This window comes from Ochlerotatus camptorhynchus, unplaced genomic scaffold, assembly GCF_037179485.1.
Source record: "Ochlerotatus camptorhynchus isolate MF236.1 unplaced genomic scaffold, CSIRO-AGI_Acam_v1.1 ptg000919l, whole genome shotgun sequence".
Lineage (NCBI taxonomy): Eukaryota > Metazoa > Arthropoda > Insecta > Diptera > Culicidae > Ochlerotatus > Ochlerotatus camptorhynchus.
Window position 1 is genome coordinate 120,630 of NW_027041367.1, and position 10,776 is coordinate 131,405.

The 10,776-nt window shown below is 39.3% G+C and overlaps 2 protein-coding genes and 1 pseudogene across 3 annotated transcripts in view; 1 reads left to right on the plus strand and 2 right to left on the minus strand.

Annotated features, from left to right (window-relative positions):
- LOC135715451 (protein unc-79 homolog) overlaps positions 1-9,209 on the minus strand; it is a 44,601-nt gene extending 35,392 nt beyond the window's left edge. For both annotated transcript variants that reach the window (XM_065238721.1, XM_065238722.1), the window contains exon 1: positions 8,827-9,209. In XM_065238721.1, coding sequence (XP_065094793.1) covers positions 8,827-9,066 — 240 coding nt within the window. In that variant the 5' untranslated portion in view covers positions 9,067-9,209. The remainder of the gene's footprint in view (positions 1-8,826) is intronic.
- LOC135715454 (uncharacterized) lies at positions 1,529-2,697 on the plus strand. Its single transcript, XM_065238724.1, has 3 exons — positions 1,529-1,778; positions 2,039-2,310; positions 2,343-2,697. The coding sequence occupies exons 1-3, from the start codon at positions 1,586-1,588 to the stop codon at positions 2,688-2,690; spliced, it is 813 nt and encodes a 270-aa protein (XP_065094796.1). The 5' UTR covers positions 1,529-1,585; the 3' UTR covers positions 2,691-2,697.
- On the minus strand, positions 6,352-8,367 carry LOC135715449 (uncharacterized; annotated as a pseudogene).
- Positions 9,210-10,776: the final 1,567 nt, after the last annotated feature.

Below are 10,776 nucleotides of genomic sequence, written 5' to 3' on the forward strand. Positions count from 1 at the left end.
CCACGTCCATAGAGATATCGTCATCGGAACGACCATCCAACGCAGAGACGATTCCATCGAACGACGGCGGCAAGCTTCGCAGGAGCATGCAAATCTTCGTATCTTTATCGAGCTCCGTGCCTGCAGCATCGAGCCGATCAAACAGCTCGTCAATTTCACACAAATGCCGATCCAGATCTTCGCGCTCCGGAAGATTCATCGCGCACAATTTCTTTAGGAGAGACACACGCACAGACCGACTCGTTTTCTGGTGGTACGCTTTCAACGAGTTGTAAACATCGCGCGCGGAAGCACTGTTCTTCACCAGCGCGAGCTGGCTATCTTCTAGCAATAGCACGATGGTTGCTTTTGCCTTTCGGTCGGCGTTCTTCCAGCGAGCATATTCCACCACTTCGTTTTCATCCGGAGGGTCGTCTTCGATAACAAACCACAGGTCTTCACGACACAGCAGCATTTCGACGCGAATTGTCCAGGTCTGCCAGTTCTGTCCGCTCAACTTCGGAATAGAGAACCTGGCATCGACCATTTTCGCGAATTTCACTTTCACTTGCCGAACGTAAACAAAGTCTTCTTCTTGTCTCGGCGCCGGCACCGCACGTTTGCTCTACGTTCGTCACGAAACGTCTTCCACCCGACCGACGGTGGGAAATCAAAACAACGCTCACCAACACACACAGCCGCTCGAGCAGCGGGCAGTCTTCGCGCGGTCTTTTCGTCTTTTTCCACTCCTCGCACACACGGCGGAACAGCAGCAATGGCGGCTCGGCCAGCCAGAACTTTTACAATTCACTTTTCCGATTCCCGACGCGGCTTGACCACTGGGCCCATAACCTGATGGACAGAATCAGGTGTCAGTGGAACGGGAGGGTCACCGGGAATTCGGAAGCACAGTGGAAATAACTTTACACACGCGGAATACTTTGTAAAAAGGTATTTAATCGGGAGAAAGAATACAACACGTTCTATGCGCGATGAGCGATCAGTTTACACTGAAAGTAAAATGCTAACAACATTACCTTGATGTCACCGGCTCTTGGTTCCCAGGGGTGGGCGATGTGGAGTAGGTTTAGGAAAGGGCGTAACCATTGGATCTCCACAAACTGAACCACACAATGTGAACCAATGCAGCAGTGTCGCAAGCAAACAAAATAGCGACCCAGAGCAGAATTTTAGCAACCGGTGGAAACTAATGGCAAATTCGTTTATTATCAGTGCGAAACCGAACTTTTTGTCAGTGCGAACCTCAACCTGAGCTAGGTTTTAAAAACAAACGAGCAAACTGACGTTTGTCAGAAAACAAGCAGACCCAATCCTGATACCCGATCCAGGTTGGAACTGAATAATAAACGAATTCGCTATAGAGAAAAAAAAAGCAGCAAACGACTCATAGTTGGCGCTGCGGTTCTGTTGATGCCATTTTCATTTAAAGCTGTCAATTCGTTCGATGTATGAAGTTTTTCAACACAAAATTTTGAATTACGCTAATGTTATCATGTTTTTCACTGCAATAATGTAACTTCAGGAAATAAAAAGACTTCGTTTAGCCATATAAGTGTAAAATTAGGTTATAAAGTGATACAGGACAATGGAATCGTTGAAGAAGTGCGTAGTTCCCTCCTGCCGAAATGTTGTCGGGCTCCCGGGATCGTTAAAATTTTTTGCTGTGCCACCATCAACCCGTAAAAACATTAAGGCATGGAAGCAGTTCATGAGCCTTTCTGGAGACCGCAAAGAAAGAATTTGCGAAGAACATTTCGTTGAATCGGATTTCATTAAACGTAAGTGACCAATATGCTTGACAAACAGACGGAGTGTTTTAAAGGTACTCTGGAGGAGGAAATCACGAAAAATTGCATCAGGTAGAAGAGCATCGACAATTTAGCCAATGCATTTCACATTTGCATTTCGAAATGCATGAAATTTTCTCTTCAGAGTATCCACAATCCACTCCCCTGTATTATGTTTTTTATTTGTCTGTTTTGTTTGACAACATTGATTTAACTTTTGATACCTTTACTTAATTAATTGCAACTTGCAGATGAACGATCAAAACTCAATATCAATGCTGTTCCAAGCCAAAAATTACCATCTGATGGTACAAAATTCCGCACTACTGGACTATGTTGCATCCGACGCTGCTGTACGAAAGCACGCAAAATTATGGAACCTTTCCCGCAAAAAAAGACAACTCTTCGTAAGTGGCACCAGGCTCTGAATATTGACCCACACATGGACACCACGTACGCAATGATCTGTCGACGTCATTTTAAGTCAGAGGACTTTTGCAAAGGTAATTCGTTTAATGAATGCTTCTGAAGAGTTTTGAACTAATTTCCCATTCCGTTACAGTTACCTCCAAGTATCTGAAAACAAGTGCTATTCCATCGAAAAAAGTCACGAGACTAGTCAGATTGCCGAAACGGTTTTCTGTAAAGCAAGCCCTTCCACCGTATCTCCACGACCACAACTATAGTAAATTCGAGCCTGCGTCCAAGCATGTTCGGAAGTGCTACGTAACTGGGTGTCGATCCAAGGCAAACAACAGAATAATGTTACACAGCTTTCTGAAGAAAACAGATCATCGGTATCAGCAATGGATTCGAATTCTTAAGTGTAGAATTGAACCGACCATTAACTCAAAAGTTTGTAGTATCCACTTCCCCAGTAAGGACTATTTACCTGGTTTGTAATGTTAATAATGGTAATGAGGATACACTTAACCGTTTTTGTGCTTATTGTTTTAGGTGGTAAACGTCTTAACATCACTGCTCTACCATCAGCAAAGCTGCCCACTGAAGTAGCCGAACGTAGTGCATGGGATATTGTATGCGGAGGCGAGCTACTCAACACAAGTACTACTGCAAGTGATTGCACAGCGGGAACAGAAAATTGTGAGAACAATAGGAACAACAGTATTTCCGGCAATGAAACCAATGATGGTGACACGGTAACTCTAGTGGAAGCTCTGGAAGAACCCGTAGAAGATGGAGCCAAAGAGACTACCGTTCATCAAAGTGGTAACATCTATAACGATCGAACTATCGGTGAAAAAGTTGAACCTTACCATTGCGATGGAACAATAGCTTTTGATCGGGATTATGCTGTTTCACTGGATGTTGTGGAAGACCAAGAACAGACCCAAACGTACCTTCAGCCGAATGTTAAGGAAGCTATGGACTGCATCAAGCAAAGCGAGGCAATGACACTTTCCGATCTACTTATTTCCGACAAAGATGTTCGGATTTGGACCGGACTACAAACATTGGCATTGTTGCAGGAGATTTGTTTAGCAGTCAGGAAGCTAGAGGATGTTGTTACTGGTAAAAACTTCAAATTACATGCCACTGACAGGGTCATTCTTAGTTTTGCAAAGCTTAAGCAAAATATTTCTTTCGAGGCACTTGCGACATTGTATCGCACTAGCAGCGTGAGCATTTCAACGTATTTCGTTCATACGATACAAATAATTGCTATTCTTATGAAACGATTTATTTACCGCCCCTCGAAAGAGGAAATCAAAGAAAATATTCCGCTATTATTCAGGCAACACTTTGGCAACGTAACAATGATTTTGGATTGCACTGAGATTTCCGTTGCGTCTTTGAAATGTTTAAATTGCAGGATAGCTTGCTATTCGAACTACAAAAGCCGTCGAACTGTAAAATTTCTCCTGGGTGTCACTCCTGCAGGCCTTATTTCGTTTGTTTCTGATGCGTACTCTGGCAAAGCTTCAGACAAATTCATATTCAATGAGGAAAAACTCATCGATAGCTTGGAGCCCCATGTCGATGAGCTGATGGTGGATAAAGGGGTTTCAATAGAAAATGAATGCACCAATAAATGCATTAAGCTGCACATACCACTTTTCATGAGGTCTGAACGTTTAACGCCTGCAGAAGCAACACGGAATGAAGCTATAGCTCGGGCTAGGATCCACGTGGAAAGAGCAATAAATTCAAAGAATTAAATTTTTTTAAATTATGACCGGCAATTTAAATGCATCCGCGCTTAGCATGATTGACGCTATCATAGTTTCAGTTTGTGGAGTTGTGAATCTCAGTCCACCTATTTTGAAGGACGATAAGTTTTGATTTCAAGGATATTTTTTTCATTATACTGTAAATGGGACTAATAAATCAGGGATTAATTTTCAAAAGGACATATCTGCTATTATAAACAAACATCCAAACGTCAATTTTTTTAAACTCCTAATTTGCGTGGGTGAGCTAAAAGATTTGGCACATTGACGTTTGAATCTTTGTTTGCAGAAGCATATACGTCCTTCTGAAAATTCATCATTTAAATACAACTTTAAAATGTTATTAATTTTAATAAAAAAACTGTTTTCGAATATATCGTGTTTAATTTTGTGTGTATGTGTGTATGTTTGGATGTGATGTATATGTGTCCATGAACATTCATATTTTGAAATAGATAACACAAGAAAGTAAACCAATTGGACTAAATTCTTGGAAAATCTAATGATTTTAGACGATTAAATACATTGGGTGTCAAAAACGTTTTTATTCAGGATCGGTTCATTAATTGTGTGAGCATTCTTTGGAAAATAAAGATTTGAGATGGTTGATCACATTTTCTACAAACTGACAATCAAAAGGTACTTCTATAAGCGCAAAGTCATCATCCTTTTTAGAATATATAATGAAATCACAAATTGAGCAATTGGCTATCCACATGTTGATTTGAACTTGACAGTAGTACCACAAACGAAGTGACAGACGACTAACTGGCGAAGAAATCAATTAAAATAATGTGGTTCGCTGTAATAGAATTTTCTTAGAAGCTTGTGCCATCATCCACCAGATGGAATAGTATTTTTGTTTTGGTTTTGCACATTGTTGATTTTGTGTACAATGATTCTTTGACAGTGTGCAAAGAGTGCGTATCATTTTGTCATTTTTTTATGCATTTCAGTTTTTAGTAGAGTGAAAGAGATAGAACCAAAACATTCTAGTACATTTGGTGATGTGGTACAATCCAGTAGTAGTGGTGTTGCCATGTGGTACACTGAAAAATTGCAATAGCAGGTTAGTCACCAAAGTTTTCGAGCCGCTCCGTCTGTCACTTCGTTTGTGGTAGTACATATGTTTATCATTCAACATTAAATTTACGGAATCTGAACAGCGCTTTACGTATCTCAGAACATTAGGAGATTTCATAATTTCTTCAAGTGAGCTATCTCCGCCCACTGGACATTTTATTTCCAGCACAATGCTCATTAGAGGATCGATTCCGTCAGGTGAACCACCAATCCAATTTTCAGTTGGGTGGATCACTAGACCACATTTTTTAACAAGAGGGTTACGTTTTCTTTTGTAGCTTTCATATGCTAGTGGTTCTGTATCTTTTCCATACTTGGTTGCTTTTACTTTCAGCACGTTAGTGTCCCAATATTGTTTTATTTTTTTATCCCAATCGGGGTTCTTGTTGTTGATGTATGTGTAAAGTTGATAGCATGCGCTAGCCGTAATTCTAGTCGATCGTTGAATTTTCCATTGATTGGAGTCCTGATACTTGGTAGCTATGGCTAAATCTACTGACTGCTTCAAAGTAACAGCAATATTTGCATCGTAATATTTTTCTTCCTCATGTGAAGTAAAACTATGGGCATCTATTTTCACGTCGAATCTATTGGTCTTTAGGCATACTATGAGTTCATCTTGAGTACAAAAGTCATCCAGTAGATTGACACCTGCAGATTGTAGTGCACGGTCTGGGAATATTCTCATTTCATTTAAATGTCTCCTGGCAGAATGTTTTGATATTGCGGAATTTTCACAAACTGGAATTTAAATATAAAAATAATAATTATAAATATTATCTGATATACGAAATAAAAAAAATATTTTGATATATTCAGGCATAACATTTCAAAACGGCACAAAAGCTTTTGTCAGCAAAAGTTGTAAGGCCCTTCACACGTGAACCGAAGTACGCCCACGCAAACCAACAACATCAGCGGGAAGGGGAAATTCTTCGAAAGTGGTATTGATTTGCGTGGGCGTACTTCGGTTCGCGTGTGCACTTTTGTGCCATTTTAAAATGTTACGCCTGATATGATCAGTTACTGGCTTAAAATTCTATGGTTTCAAAAATTAATCGGTTGGTAAAATTTACAAAATCAATTTAGCAGAAATTAATTCCAAAATGTCCTATGTCTATTTTCAGTGTTTAAAAATCTTAACAAATTAAATATGAAAGTCCAAACATGAACTGAAAATTATCCTTGATCATAAATAGAATCGAAAAAAATGTGTAAACGGCCGCAGCAAAATAAGATCTAATTTATTTTTTCTAATTTTGTCAAGGCCACCTTATTTGTTTAAAATTTCAAGATTTAGATTCCTCGAGCGTATCTGGTGAGTTTCACAATAATCAATATGGATTCAAATTACCCACTACCAAAATTATATTTACCTGATAAAATTCTATGGAACGATTCTGTCAAAATCCCTTCCACGTCATCTACAGGAAAATGTATCCTTTTCGATTTTGGAACGCAGCACAAATTTCGATTTTTTTTGCACACCAAGGAGCAGTTTTTTGGGATTTTGAAATTCCCCATGCTTGTTTTACGTCTGTACATGATAAATATTCAAGCTTTTCATTCCTGCAATTAAATTAAGGGTATTCATTACTATGCTGAAAAAAAAGCAGCAGACCACCCAACTATGTTCTTTTGCAGAAAAGCTGTTTGTAACATTTCATGTCAAAAATCAGATTTTTCTATATTGTGCATTCAAAAACAGGCGGAATCACTTGCCGACTAAAAATGAATGCTTTAAGCGTGATGTACGTGACGGGGTAACCGGGTATCCAGCATCAATTTGAATAACACGGTGTAGAAAAAAAGCAACAACAAGAATGCATTGCACCATAACATCGTTGTTAACAGAATACATCTAAAGGAAAACTAGTTGGGTGGGGTGCGAGTAGTACTAATCTTGCATACTTCTCTAAATGTAAGAGGCAAGCAATAATATGCTTGCACTTTGCTGTCCCAGCCTTACATGAACATTCTAATTTCCAGCTGTTCACATTCTCAGAAATCTTTAATTTCACCTCATGAGGGAGAATACCTGGATGCGAACTTTGAGTCACATATACAGCCACTTCCACACTAGAATTAATTATATGATTTGAGTAGTAGCTATATTGAAGATCCGAGAGATGTCGCCCCTTCAGTGGTAGGAAAATCATTTTTGCAGTATGGAGAATATCAGAAAATCCACGATTTGTGACTAAACATGCTTTCACAGAAGAAAACAAATAAACGAGTGTTTACCTTATCACCATAGTAATGTACTCGTGCAATTTTTGTGCATCTAAAACTGCCCATAAAGACGATAATGAATAAAAACTGAAAATTTTCATGCACTTCCCAATGGTTTCCTACCATTCCCATACATTCAAAGTGACTGGCTCTCTGGATGTGGATGATGTCAAAAACAACAAAACATGATTAATTTGAGTTGTTCCGGTATCCAATCACGACGATATGGTTGGCTACAAAAACAGCAAACCCTTCCCGTATAGGGCGAATCGAATCTCCAACGTAATCGAGGATATCAATAATAGTTAATCCACAACAACATCCGGTGCACTTTTGTGGCTTACGCTCACTGTGGCTGAATCTGTCGTAAGAAAAAACAGGATGAAAGCAATTATCTGTACATCAAATATGCTTCGTTACCTTCACCAGCAGCTTGCATTATTGATGCTTTTGCAATCTCCGTTCAATTTCAATTAGATCTACATATTACAACTAATATCAACCTCGATATCAACTTAATTAGCTCACTGAAAACTGTTATTAATTCTAGTTGTCAAGTGCAGTAGAAGAAAGAAAACAAAGTAGGACGTTGCAAGTACGCTCACCAAAAGATAACCTCACTAATGCCTTGTTCAGACTGGAGAGTTATAACATGTTATAACGGTTGTCAAATAATTGCAACACAGAAACCACCATCAAGATAGCGCTATAACATGTTATAACTCTGTAGTCTGAACGTACTATAAGGGTGAAAAGGCTCGGAACTCTCAATAACAGTGTATAAGTGACATAAATCAATGGAGAAATGCGTCCTTTATATCGATTCGAGATTTTAATTCAATTTAATTCAAATATTTGTTTGATAAATCCTTTGGAATTGTGCATAAATTGATTTTTTAGTCTGCTTGCTATGATGTGCCAAGGAGGATTTCAAAAACTGAATCATTTTGTTAAATCCATCTCCCACAACCAGAGGGCTAGAGTTTTGCCTTTTTTGCTCTATAACTAATTAAAAATTGGCTCACTATTTAACTAGCCTATTGGACCCAAGTACATATATAAGCGTACCCCATTCTAGTCGAAATTCTAGTACTACACTATGTTTGTTTTGAATCGCTATGAAAATTTGACAGATAAACTGAGGGGTTCGTGGATTTTCCTATGTTTCGAGGGTTGCTCGATTAGCTTGGAACCGAAGATAGTACCAGAGCTGAGCCAAAAAGTTGAGGACGTTTCTTCGGAACCTTCTGGTTTTAGTGGGGCGCCAAATATAAAACTCATGATTTATTTTTTGTTGCGTTCTCATTTCCCAAGCCCGTTTAGCTACTACCGGTGCGGGGCTCGGAAATAGAGATAGGGACCCGTATGGGGACTCCCGTGGCGGTGCTCTTAGGGGGGAGGATTGTTTTTGTTTGTTAAATATTAATTGGTCTTGGTCTCAATTGGGAGAGGGATGGGGGTTTGAAAAAAAAAGTGCTCACCTAATTATTGTATAACCCCTTTCCACAATATGTTAATTTAAATATACTTACTTTAATCTTGCTGAGTGTGTGGAAATCAGCTAAAAACTCCATTACATCATTCAAATACGTCTGTCGCATACAATCCGCTATGTTACAACTGAAATTCGGAGCAGTTTCCGGTAAGTCTTCAATTACACCCGGTGGCATAGCACCACCAGCGTCCTGTAGCAATATTCCAACTAACAACAAAAGATTGCTGTCAGGAATATTAGTTTTAAACTTAAGTGCTTGCACCAATTCAAATACCATCTGCCTACACAGTTGAAGTTTGTCACGTTCCTTTGAGAACGCGCGGCTATTCAAATAACATAGATCCACTAACACCTTGTGGGATAATACGATGTTTTGAATTCCATAGCTCAAGATTTTGGAAAATGGTTCCAAAACATTCTAAGAAAAAATAAATCATGATTAGTCTTCGGACAAATTTCTGTAATAAATCAGTGCACGGAAACTAGACAGTTCATTTACATTTGTTTTGTTCAGAGATCTCGTTTACTTTCATGAACAGCAACTTATAGACTATTTTAAGAGCCGTACACTCAACGGTAATGACCATTTGCCAGCGAATGGTAACAGTTAGTGGAGGAGGAGCAGCATGGGCGAGAATGCTGCAGCAATGCATGAGAACTAATGTGGAGCGATACAGGCAAGCACAGATCAAGCAAGGTCTTTTGAAAGAAGAAGCGCCAACAGGAAGACCAATATCGCAAAAAAAAAGTAAGATAAAAGCATAAAAGTGTACATTTCCGTCAAATCGTTTTGGACTTCTTCGGAGTTTTTATTGCTTGCATAATAAGGAATAAGCGCACCGAAGACACCAAGACGATTAGATGGAAACGGAGATACGTACATTTCCTATGTGATCATCGCTGATCAACCAATCATTTTTGTGATGTTCGAGAACTTCTAGCGATTGGATCTGCTTATAACTTTTCAGAAATGAAGTTTAATGATTATTGGAACTAGCTCTTTGATTATTTCTGTGCCACAATAATTGTTGCCATGTTAAATAATGTTTCGAAAATGACCAATAAGCGGCGCCGGTGGTATAGTGGTAAGCGTGATTACCTCTCACCGCAGCAGGCCTGATCATGCCTTCCTTCGGAAGGAAAGTAAAGCCGTTGGTCCCCGGTTCATGAGTTGATGAGTCGATAGGTAGGGTCCAGGTGTGGGAGCTGCATCCCTGGCGTTGGTAGCATTTGTGCTCAGCACGGAAAACAAGATCGAAGGAAAACAAATCAAGGAAAAAATGAAAATTACCATTATCCCATACATTTTTGTATGGCGTCCTTATATTTATGTCCGAAGGAGGAAATCACATTTCCATTGATTTCTCCTACGAACATGATGCAATTGGTTCTTTCTTAGGCTCATATTGTAGCATGATAATGTGGCTTCCACTCATGATATAGAATTCCTCTGATTCTTAGATTCGGGAGGAGCTATGGTTTTTAAAGTGTCCTTATATTAATTTCCACTAGTGTATTATCGGTACTGATGAAAACCGGAAAACCCCACACGCGAAATTCTTGTTCTGTAAGTTATATATAGTGTTGGACTACGTTTTTTGACCTCTTGGCCTGATCGGAGAATTGCCATCGCCTCGTGTAACAATAATAGTAACCCGACCGTTTTCAAAACAGGCGTAGACTACTTTGGCCCCGTCTACGTCCGACCAGCTCCTAGACGCGCGGCTGTGAATGCTTACTAGACTTGCCCACATTTATATGAGAGATTTTTTTTATCATTTTTTTCAACGGGCCAATCCCTAAATTTGTACCATTAAGTGAAAAAAACCACTCTCTGAAAATTTCAGCTCATGCGGATGTAACACGAGCTGGCGCTTTTGGCTTAAAGTTTGTATGGTGATTTTTTTTTCGAATATATGGATAAATAATATCCTTTCACAGGTTCAGCAAACTCTTTTAAGCTCAGAATTTCAGCACATGTAGCTTA